Here is a 15,813-nt window from a genome sequence, read left to right as displayed (position 1 = left end):
CAGGATGCAGCATGCTTGGGGCTGGTGCATGGGGATGACCCAGAGAGATGTTATGGGGAGGGGAGGTGGGAGGGGGTTCATGTTTGGGAACGCATGTAAGAATTAAAGAAAAAATAATAATAAAAAAAAATAAATTCCATATAAAAAAAAAAAAGAACATGGAACTCTGTATGGGAGGGGAGTTTGGAGGAGAATGGATATATCTATATGTATGGCTGAGTCACTCTGCTGTGCACCTGAAACAATCACATTATTAATTGGCTATATTTCTTTATAAAATAAAACATTTTTTAAATTTAGATTTTGAAAGTCTCTGGGAAAAAGTTAACCTTAATGATATGTGAAGCTTTCTCTTATTTGTTTGGAAAGCTGGATTCCCCCTTATTGTCCACCTTCCCCTACCTCAGCTTCATTCTGGAACCTACTGTGACCTACAAATAAGGACTAAAAAGCATGAATAAGAGACCATGAGCATCAAAGAGCCTCCAAGTCTCTCTTTTGGCATTTCAATCCAGCCTGTTCTGTGCCCTTCAGCCTCTGTAGATGGTGTGTGGGATTTTCTGTTCTTTTCCTCAATCTCCTCTTCTCGCTTTCCACAGGATCATCTCAGAGGGATGGCCCAAACCCAAGTCATTCTCTCTGGGGTTACAAAAAGATCCTTGCACATGTTTTTCTGACACAGTCTCAGCTGTTTTCTCTTTCCCGTTCTTCTTTTGTCTCCATCTTCCATCTCCTCTTCTTGTGTACCCCCAGAGGAACGGGCTAGTCTTCTTGCAGATTCACACTTACTGAAGGGACATCTCCTCCATTATACCCAGTCTCTGTGCGAGGAAGAGATTCCACACATTTTCTCTGCAACACAGAGGAAGCCCTCACCGACTGTTTGCCTGGTTGATACCATCCCCTTTGCCTAAAAGTCTCTTCTCTCGTGGTAGAAATATTTTCCCATCTTTAAGTTAGTCTCTTCCAAAAGGTAACTTCTATCCTTGCCTGGAAGAGATGTTACAGGCCTCTGACCATTTGATTTGCGCATTTGCCTTCTACTTTGCATCAGTCTATACTTCTGTCTTATTTCCCCTGGTTGTTTGCAACCTTGTTGAGTACAACACAGAGTCTCAGGCTCTGAAATCAGTCCAGGTTTGAATCATGGGTCAGTCACTTGCCTGTGTAGTTGTGTCACCTTGGACAAGTTAGTTCACATTTTTATACCTCAGTTTCTTTAGTGGGGGTCAGAATCTCATTTATAGAATTTTTGCAAGGATTAAATTAAATATTTTTCTAAAGTGCTTAGAAGAATGCTAGACACATAGAGAATACTTAATGTTAACCTATTAATATTAATTACTATTAAGTATTATTAGTTACTATTAATATTCTCCTTTTTGCATTAGTTATCTAGTGCTATGTAATTAAATTATCTCAGAATTTAGAAGCTGAGAACAATTATAAACATTTTTCATCTTTCATAGTTTCTGTGGATCAGGACTTGAGGCACAGCTTAGCTGGGCGGTTCTGGCTTGGGATCCTTCACAAGGCTGTGGTCCAGATCCCAGCTGGGGCTGCAGATTACCTGGGGTGGGAAGACTCAAGTTAAAGTCATCAGTGTTCTCCATTTGGGCATTTAAACAGGCTGCTCTGATGTTCTGGTGACATGGCAGCTGGCTTCCTCTAGAGAGAACAGTTTATGACCTAGCCTCAGAAGTTAAATGCCATCCCTTCGACCAAACTTATTGTTCACACAGACTTGCTCTGATTCACCTGGGAGGGGGGGGGGGACTATACTAGGGCATGAACTCCAGGAGGCAAGGATCTTGGGGGCAATCGTAGAGGCTGGACATCACATTTTGTTTTGCTCTAAGTGGGTGAGTACCAATAGGAGGCTCTAGCAATCGCAGACAGTGAGATGAGCTCTGGCTAGAGAAAAGTTTCCAGGAAGAAGGAAGAAAGGAACCAAATAAAATATTTCCTCAGCCTTATCCCTTGCCTCTCCCTCCATTGCACTCTCAGCTTTAGCCAGACTGAAACCACCTCACTCCTCGATCTCATTTCAAGGCCCGTGCACATCTACAGTTTTTCTCTTTGAATGTTTCTCCTCTCCACTTCACTTGGGCTACTTTCCTTTCAGAATTCAGCTCTCAGCTTAAACACAACTACTTCCTCTAGGGAAAGTTTTCCCTGATTCCCTTAGGCTGTGGCTGCTGTGTGTACTTTATCTCCTTTCAAGGACCTTATCCAGTTATTAGAAGTCACTTTGGAGGCATCTCCAAGTGAGGGGAACAGCTGATGAAAAGGGACAGAGCAAGGTGTAAGAAATTAGCATCTTATGTTCTCTAAAAGAAAGTTCCAGAAGAACTTTAGGCGATCATGGAATTTTCTTTCTCTGCTGTACAATGCAAAAGTCACTAGCCTCATGGGGCTTCTGAACACAGGAAATGTGGCTAGCAAGACTGAGGAATTGAATTGTATTGAGGAACTCAGGAGTTGAATTTAAATTTTATTTAATTTAAGTTTAAATACCTACACATGGCTAGTGGTGACTGTATTGTTCCACACAGTTCCTACCAGAAGACCCCTGCTTAAAGACAGTCCAGGGTGGCAGAGGGAGGCTAAGCTTTGCTATGTAGAGGACGGGCCCCTTCAGACTGGAAAGGCTCCTCTGTCCTTGGAATTCTCCAGGCAAGAATACTGGAGTGGGTTGCCATTTTCTTCTCCAGAGGACAATAAACTAAATCCAATGTATTTAATGGGCTTTCCTGGTGGCTCAGCCATAAACAATCCACCTGCAATGCAGGAGATGTGAGTTCGATCCCTGGGTGGGGAAGGTCCCCTGGAGGAGGGCGTGGCAACCTACTCCAATATTCTTGCTGGGATAATCCCATGGACAGAGGAACGCGGCAGGCTTTAGTTCAGAGTGTTGCAGAGTCAGACAAGACTGAAGCAACCAAACGCAAACATGGGTGCATTTAAAGCACTGGCCCAGGGTGAAGACACCATTCTAATACATCTCCTACAAGGCTCTTTGTAACTGAGCAGGATGCTTAGAACAGTGAAAGGATCTAAAGATACTAGGGACTAGTTCTCTGATGGCAAAATTGAAGAAATTTTTTTGTAGTGGGGCTTTTCCCTACGTCTGCCACCTACGGTCAGGGTCAGAGCCACTATCTTTTAAGAGGGTCAACACTTGTGATGGTTGTGTCTAAATTTGCACTTTCTAACACCAGTCAAGAATTAGCTTTCTGTCCTCCCTGCCGCCCCTCTCCCTTCCTTCCATGGGTTTGTGTTAGGATTTGAGAAGCGATGGTGGAACAATTCAGTAACTTTTCTTGAAAAGCTCACAGATAAGGGAGAGTAATAAAGATGTTCACACACTAGCTGGTTGCCAGAGGTTCTAGGTTCTACTGTTTTGCTAGACTACGTGTCTACGCCTCAGCTATCCCGTTTGTAAGATGTCAGGGCTGGGAGAGGACTTCTGAGGCCTCCGCCCTAACTTCCTGGGCGCTTATGTAATGTAATCAAAACCATAATGATAATAAAAACAGCAGCCACATGAACTTGAGTGCTTATATTCCAGGCACCACACGCGCTCAATGCTTTATTGTCGCAGTTTCACGAATTTCCATTTTGTGGATGAGAAAACAGAAGCTATGTGAGTTTAAGCAACTAGGTCACACAAGTATTATTAATAAATAGTTGCGTTGGACTTTATATTCAGCTGGTTCCATTGGTTAAACTTCTCATGCTTTTGCTGCGCTCACTCCTTCTTTTCAAGCCTGGGCCATTGAGGTGCTTTGGGTTCAGGCAGGGAGTTAATTTTGTCACGATTACTAGTGATACTCAGTTTTTTTTTTAATGCGTGTTCTGTGTGTATACAGTCTCACTTAATTTTCACAGCAACCGTAAAGAGTGGTTCATACTACTCCCACTATTGTACAGATGGGGAAAGGGAGGCTCAGAGGGACTGATTAAATTGCTCAAGGTCACACAGCTAGCAAGCAGCTGGGATCCACAGTCAAACTGCGCCCACCCCGCCGCCGAGACCACTCCGCCTCCAGCTTGGTGCAGGCAGCTCCGGCCAACCCAAGGGATAGGCGGGGCGGCCCTGCCGGGTCTGGGGGCCGGCCGCGGCCGCACGCCTCCGCCGCGCACGCGCTCTCGGGCTCCGGGTCCGGACGCGCCGCGGGCGCGAGGACGGCGGCGAGGAGCGTGCGCGCGGTGACGTGCCGGGCGCCATGTTGGAGGGCTGGTGGTAGCGGCTCGGGGAGGTGCTCGCTCTCTCGGTCTCGCTCTCTCGCTCGCTTCCCCCAGCTCCCTTCGGTGCCCCCCCCGAATCGCCTGCGTGCCGGAGTGTGTGCGAGGGAGGGGGAGGGCGTCGGGGGGGTGGGGGGAGGCCTTCCGGTCCCCGGGAGACCTGCGGAAGGAGGCGGAGGCTGCGAGGGACTCCGGGAAGCCATGGACGTCGAGAGGCTGCAGGAGGCGCTGAAAGGTGGGGGTAGCTGCCCCCTCTCCCTTCCTCCTTACCCTCCGTGGCCGCCTCTCCGCTCCCTTCTGGGCGAGTGACTCCGCGGGGCCAGGCTGGGGGAGGGCGCGCTTCCCCGGCTCCCATCCCCCCTCCCGCTTTCCCGGGGGCGGGGAGCCCCGTGGGCAGCTCCCTCCCGCCCCGCTCTGGGCTTTGTGTCGGCCGCCGGCGTCTGGGCTGGGGGAGGGGAGTCGGGAAGCTCTCGAGGGGGCCCCGGCCCCTCTCCCACTCCCCGTGAACGTTTCGGGGGCCCGCAGCCCCTCGCAGGCAGGCTTCGTTCTCTATCATCCCCCTGCACACCGGACATCGTGGGGAGAGGGAAAGTGAAAGGTTTCGGGGCGGGGGTAAGGGGGCGGCAGAGCAACTTTCAAGTGTCTCTGGAGGCCCTTTTTTCAGAGCTTCTGGAGTCATCTTCCACGCGCCCCAATTCTGAAGTGGTCGCCTTCCCAGTTCCGAATTGCTCGCCATCCGAGCAACAGGCTTGAGAACTTAGAATACCGTGATTGCAGCGTTTTGAGAATTAGACTTTGATACCAAGGATCATTGGTTGATGACTGCAAGAGGGAGCTGGTGTTTCATATAACGCAGATTTATGAACCTCACGTAAACACTTTGGGGGGAGTTGGGATCTGGGGTTTGTATTTTAACAGGTCTTTGAGATGAATCCCCCGGACTGCATTAAGGATGGTTGGTGGAGAAGTGCCCCCTTTAGGAAGGGTCTCGTTATCTGTGAAGAGTGACATTTGAAGTTGGAGAGTCAGGTGGAATTTATTTGAGAGGCTTTTTAAATTAAAAATAAAATTAGTTTCTTAATATGAGGAATGACTGGAGAGGAAAGTTTGTTTTTAAAGGGCATTGGAAATGGTTGGTGGACTTTGAAAAATACTAATAACTTCTTTCTTCCCTTATCTAGATTTTGAGAAGAGGGGGAAAAAGGAAGTTTGTCCGGTCCTGGATCAGTTTCTTTGTCATGTAGCCAAGACTGGAGAAACAATGTGAGTTGAAAACATAATCGTATTCATAAACCTGTGTGTCCTTAAGAATCTCTTAGGAAAGGGACAGAAGTGTATTTCAGAAGCATTGAATAATCCATCTGTCTAAATTGTACAAGCCCCATATTTAAAGCATTTACTCAGTGTATATGCTTCATTCACTTCACACCATGCTCTGTAATGAATTTTTAAATTGTATTAAAATTTTTCTTTATGCTTTTGCACATTTAGAATGTATTCCTCTAGAACAGCCAGAGAAAGGAAGAATGCATGTTCCATTGTGACTCTTTTTGGCCATTAACAAGCGGGCTTATTTCCAGAATTCTGTGGCTTTGATTCTATTTCAGCTTCTTTTTTTTTTTTTTTTTTTTTTAGTGGTGGTATTTTCTCATATTGTCCTGTATCCAGCCTTTTGTTGTCATTTATATATGTGGGTGCTGGAAGTATCACTTCTGCTTATTCTCTTGGGCACTCAGGGTGATTATCTGACAAATTCCAGATGCTACAGTCTTGACTGTCCTGTAAACTTTCTAGGATAGCTAGCTTGTTAGCATATGCTCAGCATTTTATTAGGCTTGATTCCAAATGTTGTGAATCTGAAACTTATACTGTGAAGTTAAGACTGTTTTCAAAGGAACGTTTATGAATCTAAAACTTACACTGTGAAGTTAAGATTGTTTTCAAAGGAACATTGTTTCATAGTGTCCAGTGTGTTTTGCAGAAGTTGTTTTCATTCTTGTACTGTTCATTTGTAGAGAGCAGTGAAGATTTGGTGACTGATTTGTAGTCGTGTCTTTGTATAGGGGTAGGGAGCAGGAAGGGGAGAGGTTTTGGAGGGTGTAGTGTTAAAAAGTGGGATTTTTAAAAATTCTTTTTGAGGCCTAATAAAAAAAGTGTAAGCTTCAGCAATTATGTACATTACATAATTATGTATCCTTTTGTTTGGCTTTATTAGCAAATGTTCATTTCTTACAAGATTTGCTTATGGTTGCAGCATAGTCTCCTGATAACTAGCCTGCTTTTAAAAGGGGCAGGGGGAACCTCTTTAGTGGTCATGCCAACAAACTGAAACTCCTTGGTGCTTATTAAAATTACCAGTCACCTTAGGAATTTGACTGATGCATTCAATCTTAAGTTTATACTTACTGCCTTAAAAAAGTGGAACCCTTCAGAATTAAAAAAAAGTCATTTTTGCTTCTGAGTTATAGTCTCTTAGAACATCTTGATTTTTAAAAAATTGATGCTGAATAACTAATTTGTATTAATTGTTAGTTGGTCCTAACTTATACCTCTACAATATCAGGAGGAGAAGCATTTTACTTCAGAGTTTTAATAAACAAGATTGTTTGGAGTTAAATACTTAAAACCTCTTTCTAGGTCTGTGCAGATTGCCTTCCCTTCTTGATATAGTGCATTGGCCATAAATGTATAAATAGTTGAAAGTTTCTTCAAGGAAGCTTTTTAATATCCTGTTTGACTGGATCACCAAGTGGCTTGGAAAATTTAACCTGATTTTTCTGAACAATTATTTATCTAATAGAGGACTTCAGAAGATCATCAGTCTTCCCATCCTTGTCCACACTCCTCCTCCCTCCCGGCTAATCTCTAGGTCTTACTATAGGTCTTACTATTTTTGTATTAAAATGACTGATGGTGTTAGATTCTTTATGGATTTTGGAAGATATTTTTAAATTTATGATTCAGTGGTTTTACATTTAGTTTTATTTAGCCTTTGGTTTTTTAATCAATTTGAGCGTGCCTTAACTTTTGATATGGAAATTTGCAGTTTCTGTCATCATTTATGGTTAAACTGATTAAACTGTTCTGAAATTGTATGTAAATAGAATTATACAGTGTATTCTTTGTCTTTTAACAATTTTTTTTTAAATTGGAGGATAATTGCTTTATATCTGCCTTTTTTTACTCAGGGTGACTTAAGATGACTCCATGTCCAGAAATCAATAATTCATTCCTTTTTATTTTTTAGTAGTAGTCTTTACATGGATATCCTACAGATTTTGGTTCATTCACTTGTTGATGGACATTCGCATTATTTCCAGGTTTTAAAAAACAAACTATGAACATTCGTGTATGCGTCTTTGTATGCATTCTTTTCTCTTGGATAGCAATCCATCCAAGAGTGGAATGGTTGGGTCGTATGGTATGTGGATGTTTAACTTTAGAAACTGCCAAACTGTTTCCTAGAGTGATTGTACCAGTTACTTTTCCACTGGTAGTATGGGAGTTCAGATCAGTTTCTCCACATCCTTTCCAACACTTACTATGATCAGTCTTTCTCATGTCAGGTATTCTGATAGGTGCCTATTGTATAGTGATTGTAATTTGTATTTGCTTAATTACTGATGATGTTGAGCATCTTTTCAAGTGTTTATTTGCTGTTTGTGTCTCTTTAGTAAGTTGATGCTTCACATCTTTGCCCATTTCAAAATGGAGTTCTTTGATTTCTTACTAGATTTTGAGAGTTCTTTATATATATGGATACAAATTCTTCATCTAATGTGGTTTGCAAATACTCGACTGTGGCTTGTCTTTATTCTCTTAACAGGGTATTTCAAAGTGAAATTTTAATTTTAATTCCATTTTGATTTTTAAAAATTTCCTCTCTTGAAAGATTCTTACTGCATTATTTGTTGTGATCATTTGTTCTTCTCTGCTTTCTAGTTTAGTCATTGTTTCCTGAAGTAGTTTTTTCTGTTCTTGGTCTCTGCTGTATTCTATTGCTTCATTTTCTGAGTTTCTCTGACTGACTTGCATCATTTTTCTCATGTTTTTAGCTCCTTTTGAAATAGTATAAGGTTTTGATCAAGTCTTTCTAGCTCTGCTTCACTGTCTTAAGGGATGTTATTCTGCTCCTTATTCTCCTTTTCTCTTAACCACAGTTTCATATCTGATTTGACCTTGATATTTTTCTGTCTTGCATTTTTATATAAAAGTAGTTTTCCTGACCTTTGAGTAGGAGTCATGGTTCAGAGTAGCTGTTGTAACTTCACAGAGCTCTCTCATTGTTTCTGTGAAGTGTTAAGAGTGTGGAGCTTGCTTTCTGAAATTTCTAGGTTTTGTTTTGCTTTTATTTGAAGCTTCTGTTTGCTTTATCTTGTCTCTTTCTCTTGTGTGTGGGGTCTTCTCTGGATGGGAGCTCTGATGGTTCACTTTCAAGAGCTCATGGGAACAAGACTTTGTTCTTTTCAGCTCTTGTTGGAGAGTTTTCTCTTCATTTATTACTGGAGTAATACGTATCTCAGTTTCAGCTGTTCTCAGATTGACCTGCCATGATTTCTTGGGAACAACTGTTGGCTGTTTTGTGTTTCTCCTATTTGTAGCCCTTTCAGATACACTGACTTCTGTTTCCTCTTGTACAGATTCTTATAATGTACAGGTCTTCTGACTATGAGTGTTTCCTCATTAACTTATTTTTGGGGGGTTGTGAGATAACCTTGTTCAGGTAGATTCGTTGTAAATGTTTTTGCTTATTGGTTTTGGGTTTTGCTGTCTACTTAACGTCTGACATAAGGGGTTTTGGAGAGATGAAAAATTCTAGCACCTCTGCCATCCTTTTAGAATTAATGCTATTTAGGAGAACTTTGTAAGTCAGTCCCTGTTAAGTTAGTTTCTTCATCTATAAGATGGGGATAATAATAGTACCACATAGCATGAGTACATCATACATGGAAAACTTGGAAAACCAAACACTACATGGTAAAGTGTTAACATTATTTGTTTACTCAATAAATAGTAGTTGTTAATTGTGTTGATACTGCTTATATTGAGTCTGCTTTTTTCCCCTCCTTGCAGTTTCAAGCTCTTTGTATTTATTAATTTTGACATATCACTAAGAAAATCACAGTTAAGTTACTCTAAAGTAGTAGTAATCAACAACTGAGATGTGCGTTATTATAAATAAAATCTCCTTAAGTCCATGAAGCTGCTAAATCCTTCTCTGGCTTTCTTTAGGAGAGAATTTTGTCTAGCATAGTGTTGGACACTTGGAATGTTATTTCTAAAATGTCACTTTCACATATACCTTTGGCATTTTTGCCACAACCTAGCATCTGTATAATTATTTATTTTTAGTTAGGTTACTTTTTTCTTCAGATTTTTTAAAGATGGAAAAATGACAGATAGAGGTTAAGCCCTCATTTTGCCCCTCCCCAGAAGTGTAATCAATATGTTAATTTTTTCCTATTAATCTAGTGAGAAATAAAGTCTGAAACTAGTGGTTTGTTGAATTAGTTACATCTTTCTGCATCTTTTTAAAATCTATAAATAATAAAGTGTTGATTAGTATTGATTACCCATGTGCCATCTAAATTCCTGTCCTGTATGTGCCATCATCACAGTGGTACACAGAGGAAGCACAGTAGATTTTCAGTAAATAAAGTTAAGTGGATGCCCTTTTGCATTTAAATATTTTAGTAACTGCAGTGATTAAGATGGGAACATGAAGAAAATTATAGTTTTCCTTTGTTTCATCAGATCCAACCTGCAGACCCACTGCACAGTGGCTACTGCGCGATACCCTGGAAGCTAGATGTGCCAGCTTTGTTTTCTGACTGGAATTAACTTCAACTCTTGAATCGTTTGGGTGTACAAATGAGTTCATATTTTCCATGTTTAGTCCAAATTTTTACTAGTAGTTGGCTAGTCCCCTAATTTCATGAGAGTTAGCATGTGGTAATGTCATTCTTGGAAGGAGGATGGCTTGATTCTGAATTGAGGTTAGCAGTGTGTCTGTGTGAATTAGGACCGATCATTTGTGAACCTGTTTCCGCAGTTGAAAAATGGGGTTTATACTATGTAGTTGCCTCAGATATTGTGAGGATGTGAATAAATGAAAATATGTACCTATAGATAGTGAAATTGGGGAAAGAATAAAAATTAGTTGTCTATGTGTTGAGTTTAAATAAGAGCATTTGGTTCATGAAACAAGTCTGAGGTACTTAATCTTGTGGCAAGAGCTCTGGTTTGAGAATCAGGAGAGCAACAGAGAGGCCTGGGTTTGAATTCCCTGCTCTATCACTTAGTCTGCCACCAAGGCAGGCCGACTGAGACTACTCGATGCCTTATTTTCCTTACAGTAAATACAGGTAATGAAGTAAATCTACCTCAAGGGATGTTGTGGTGATTCACTGGGTTTATGCTTTATAGTGTTTAACATGGCCCCTAGTGCACAGTGACGACCCTCTCTCCCCTCCCACTACTGTTCAGTTCCCAACAAGTTAAATACAGTGAGCCACATTTCCTTCAGACATTGAACAAGGAGCTTAGAAGAGGTGATTTCCAAATTTCAGAAGCCTTGTAGGAGTTTATATCATGGCAGTAGTTACTGGGGTGGTATTGCAGTAACAGTGGTTAAGGGTGGGGCATTGTCTTGAAGTGGTTGCTGTTAAATGTCTGCCAGTGCTGAAGATGTTAACTGTTGGGGGTATGTTGCATAGATCAGTAGTTTGGAGACAGTTAAAAAAAAGTGAGGATCACTTGTCTGTACTTGGATAAGAGACACCAGTCAGTGTTCTCACTAGCTCATGAGAGACACAGAGCGGTTCCCATAATGTCTTAGTGGCACTTACAAGTTGCCTTTTATCTGCATCCAGAGATCTTCTTTGTGCCTGCTAATGAACGTGAATTCATGATGCTTATGGATTGTTGGGAAGCCTGTCACCAACTTCACGTGGTTTCAAAACATCAACTTATTAAGGAGATAAGGAATTTATGGTCCAGTAAGAAGATAAGGAATTTATGATTCACAGCCTACAGTAATTTCCCTCTGTTTTGTGGGCTATTGGTCTTTTACCTTTTTGATATGGGAGTTTATTGGGGTGGAAGGGTGAGTGAGTGTTCATGTTTGTGTCTGCCTCCCTAAATCAGTTTTCAGTATCAAGAGCAGAAAAATTTTTAAGTCACTTACCAAAACAGTATAGACAGTTGAAGAGGAGACTGTCAGCTGTTATTTAATTTAGTACTTATGCCTGTGAAAGCTTTATATTTTAAAATACTTGGTGAATGTGAGAATGTTAGATCTTCATTTTTGCTAGGCCTTCAGATGTGTTCAGTTGCTCATTTTTGTTTTCTTTGGTTTCACCCATTTTATAAATGCTATTTATATAAAAAGCAGTCCTTTTTATATATCAGGCTGTCTGGGTTTGACAGTCCTTATAACTACCCTCCTAACTCTGTTCCTCCCAAAATAGATTGAATATGATTGAGAACATACGTCACTGATTGTAAAGTGTATAAGAGCTAATTTGTCTCAATTAGTAAAAAAATAATAAATATATAAATAATAGTAATATGTGCCATATAGTAAATAACATGTCATATATGTGGTAGTTCAGGTAGGGCTTTTTTTGTTACAGCGTACCAGTTTGACTTTGTGGCGAGGTGAGGGAGTGGATAGCTTTATTGAGACATCTACTGTAGAGTAAAAGACACACTTGGAGCTGTTTATGTCAAGGTATCTTTGTTGTCTCTGTGCTTAAATCTCCTTGACTCTAGGTTAGCAGGCTGTTCTGGTTTTGTTATAAGCTGTTTCAGTGACTGTGATGAAGTAAATTAGTCACCTAAGCCCTCTTTTGCTCTGTTCCCCAGCTGAATATATAATTAATTAAACACTTAGGTCACAGTTTTTATGAAATACCAGGCATTCAGCAACCACCAGGTCCAGTACCAAAATAAGGAACAGCTGGGGCTTCCCTTGTAACTCAGTTGGTAAAGAATCTACCTACAGTGCAGGAGACCCAGGTTCGATTCCTGGGTTGGGACGATCCTCTGGAGAAAGAAATGGCAACCCACTCCAGTATTCTTGCCCGGAGAATCCCATGGACTGTAGCCTGCCAGGCTCCTCTGTCCATGGGGTCACAAGAGTTGGACACGACTCTACAAATCATAGATTGTTTATATACTGTGATATAAAAACTAGAAATGAGTAGTAAAAATGACCCTTAATACCAATTTTGATACCTACAAGTTTTTGAAGCTTATTGAAATGAAATCCTAGGAATGAAAACATGCTGACTAGTAATATAATCTCAGTTCTCTAATCTCATCAAGCTTCTTTATACTTGCGACTGAGCTGTTTCGCTTGTCAGAATTTGGCTTCAGCTATTATATTTTTCTTCCTTCCTATAGCCAAATCTGACTTAGACTCTCTCAGATGTGCATACCTGTACTTGTACTGTCTCCTTATTTGTCTGAGCTACCTGCAGGAGGTGAGGCCTTTTTAGTATTTTGACTCTTTTAAGTCTGATTCTGCTAATGTTGTTTTTTTTTGTTGTATGTGGTGCTGGTTAGTACTCCTACCTAGTTAAGAGTCTTTGATTGATTTGGAGGTGGTGAGTCAGAAATCTTGGGACTAGAAGTTTCACATAAGAACTTCTATTTCAGGTTTGGGTTTTTTGTTTTTTGTTTTTTGGCTTCCTAAAAGGTATACCTTTAATGAACATTTGTTTTGTGCCAGACACTATCAGATGTTTAAAGTGCTTGCCCTAATTTAATCTTCACTATTACTATCTGAAGTAGGTATCTCCTGTTTAAAATAAGGATACCAAGGGTCGCAGAACTTAAATAGTTTTAGGATGGTGCAGCTGGTGAGTGACAGAATTGGGATTTAAACTCAGGCATTCTGATTTCAGACAGTCAAGAATTTGCCTGCAACACGTGAAAACTGGGTTTGATCCCTGGGTTGGGAAGATCCCCTGGAGGAGAGCATGGCAACCCACTCCAGTAGTCTTGCCTGGAGAATCCCCATGGACAGAGGAGCCTGGTGGCCTGCAGTCCATGGGGTCTCAAAGAGTCAGACACAACTGAGGGGCTAAGCACAGCACAGCAGATTCTGACTTCAGATTCTCCCATAACCTGTACTTTATACCACTTGGCACTTGTTCAGCAATCTTCTCACATCTGAGAATCCTTACAAAACTACTTGGGATTTGAAGCTGCACATTTGGGAGGAATCTATTATCACTGTTATTTTTGTAATTTCTGAGGCTTTTATGCTGTTTACCCAAGCCAGACCCCACAAACCCATCTAGCCGCCCTTCCTTGTGCTGTCTTGTGATATGATCACCTAAGGCGCTGACACTAAAGATAGTTTCCTGGGGAAGGGGGTTGTGGCATGTATGGGGAAGGGGGTGGTGGAGGTTTGCTTATAAGTTGTGTCCAACTCTTAGAACCTCAGGGACTAGAGGCTCCTCTGTCCATGGGATTTCTAAGGCAAGAATACTGGAGTGGGTTGCCATTTCCTTCTGCAAGAAAAACTATAGGGGATATTGATTGAAAGGGTTGGTAAGGTAGGTGACTTGATGTACCCTAACATTGGTAATTTTGATCATTTTCCAGTGATGTCAAATGCTGAAACTTTTCAGTAATTGTAATTTTGCAGAGGTATAAATTTGAAGCATACAGGTAGTAAGACTGATGTACTTTTAGCTGGAATGTATACACCTCTTTAATGTATGCATCTTGAATTTGTTATTCTCAATCACCCAAAAATCTTACCTTTGTAATATTGGGAGGTAGATGATACTATTTACAGGTGATAAAATGAGAAAATACTATACAAGGATTTGAAGTTAGATTTAAGAGGTTTTATGCTTCCTTGGTAGCTCAGATGGTAAAGAATCCACCTGCAATGCAAGAGACCCTGGTTTGATTCCTAGGTTGGGAAGACCCTCTGGAAAAGGGATAGGCTACCCATTCTAGTATTCTTGAGCTTCCCTGGTGGCTCAGCTGGTAAAGAATCCGCCTGGGAGACTTGAGTTTGATCCCTGGGTTGGGAAGATACCCTGGAGAAGGGACTGGCTATAGACTCCAGTATTCTGGCCTGGGAAATTCCATGGACTGTATAGTCCGTGAGGTCACAAAGTGTTAGATACGACGGAGCAATTTTCACTTTCACTTTTTTCAAGAGGTTTTACAAGTGTATCTGTAATTTTTGCATTATTGTGTATTGTTGGGAAGGAGGGTGAGATAGCTTTTTGTTAACAACAAAATATTTCACTCAGAATTGTTTGTACTAAAGTGAACTTAATATTTCTGGAGATGGTTTTATTCTGGTCTTATTTCAAGGGTACTGTCCTTGAGGATTCCAAGGTAGCTTTTGAGATTTTGGTCTTTTTTCCTCCAAGTGGTTCTTTAACTAGAGACTGGTGCACCTTTTCTAGGGCCTTTGCACATTAGAATATTTCTGCATAGAGTAATTTTGAAGTGGGTAGAATATGGCCTGGCTTTCTGTTATCACCTGTGAAGACTGTTGGTGAACTCTGGGTTTTCCTGTTAATAGGCTGTTGTAAGACAGTTTTGTCCTAACTGTTCATTGTAGAGGGTTCACGAGTGTACCTTGTTAACCTTGTCATCCACTTTTCTGATAAATGTTGTCTCTGGCATTTGGTTTTGCTGTCTTAGTTGCTCTAGCATTTGGCAGAAGTGAATGCCACAATTAGAATTTGGCCACTTTATTAATCTTTTTTCTTATTTGGATTGGGCCACTTTAAAAAATTCCAAAATGTTAGGTGAGTATATGGGCAAGTGGTATATATTAATACTTGTAGAACTTTCAGTGTTTCTAAAAGTTTCTTAAATCTGAGGAATATCACATATATGCTTTTCAATTTTATATCTACATATTGGTTAACAAGCTTAGTTAGAATAACTGCATTCTGAGTTTAATGGGTCATTAATTATTGTATCTATAATAAGTTAGATTAAAAAATTCATGTGCAAAGATTATGGAAATTAATACTCCTTTGGAGAAGCCTGTCTAGTTTTAAAAGCTTTTTATTTTAAAAATGCTCACAGGAATAAAGAAAAATCAAACTATACTGTTAACCTATTTTATCTGTATTCTTAATAAATTTTTTTTGACGCATGTATGTATATATGTTCTTTAAAAAATGTGATACCAAATTCTGCAGTTTGGTTTTTGTTACTTGCTGTGTTTATATATCTTTTATCAAAACACATCACTGATTTTTTTTTGGGTCGCATAGTATTCCATTCTTTGAGTCTATTTAGGTCCTTTTTGATGGTCTTAAAGAATTGTTTACAGTTAAAACAATTCAAATGATGCTTAAGTGAGCGTAACGATTGGCACATATGCAAGAATGGGGTTTATGGGTTGGAGTTCATGTGCATTATTGTCTTGATAGATAATGCCAGCTGGCCTTCAAAAAAATTTTTTTTTCATTCAAATCCCAAAGAAAGGCAGTGCCAAAGAATGCTCAAACTACCGCATAATTGCACTAATTTCACATGCTAGTAAAGTAATGCTCAAAATTCTCCAAGCCAGGC

General features: G+C 40.5%; 1 protein-coding gene across 1 annotated transcript in view; it reads left to right on the top strand.

Moving 5' to 3' along the window:
- The first annotated feature begins 4,222 nt into the window (after positions 1–4,222).
- Positions 4,223–15,813, top strand: part of PPP4R2 (protein phosphatase 4 regulatory subunit 2) — a 54,813-nt gene continuing 43,222 nt past the window's right edge. Inside the window, exons 1-2 of the mRNA XM_015102332.4 lie at positions 4,223–4,483; positions 5,430–5,511. Coding sequence (XP_014957818.1) covers positions 4,450–4,483; positions 5,430–5,511 — 116 coding nt within the window. The 5' untranslated portion in view covers positions 4,223–4,449. The remainder of the gene's footprint in view (positions 4,484–5,429; positions 5,512–15,813) is intronic.

Source organism: Ovis aries, chromosome 19 (genome assembly GCF_016772045.2).
Source record: "Ovis aries strain OAR_USU_Benz2616 breed Rambouillet chromosome 19, ARS-UI_Ramb_v3.0, whole genome shotgun sequence".
In the NCBI taxonomy this organism is placed as follows: Eukaryota; Metazoa; Chordata; class Mammalia; order Artiodactyla; family Bovidae; genus Ovis; species Ovis aries.
The sequence above is the reverse complement of the archived record's forward strand: the minus strand, read 5'-3'. Positions and strand labels throughout refer to the sequence as shown.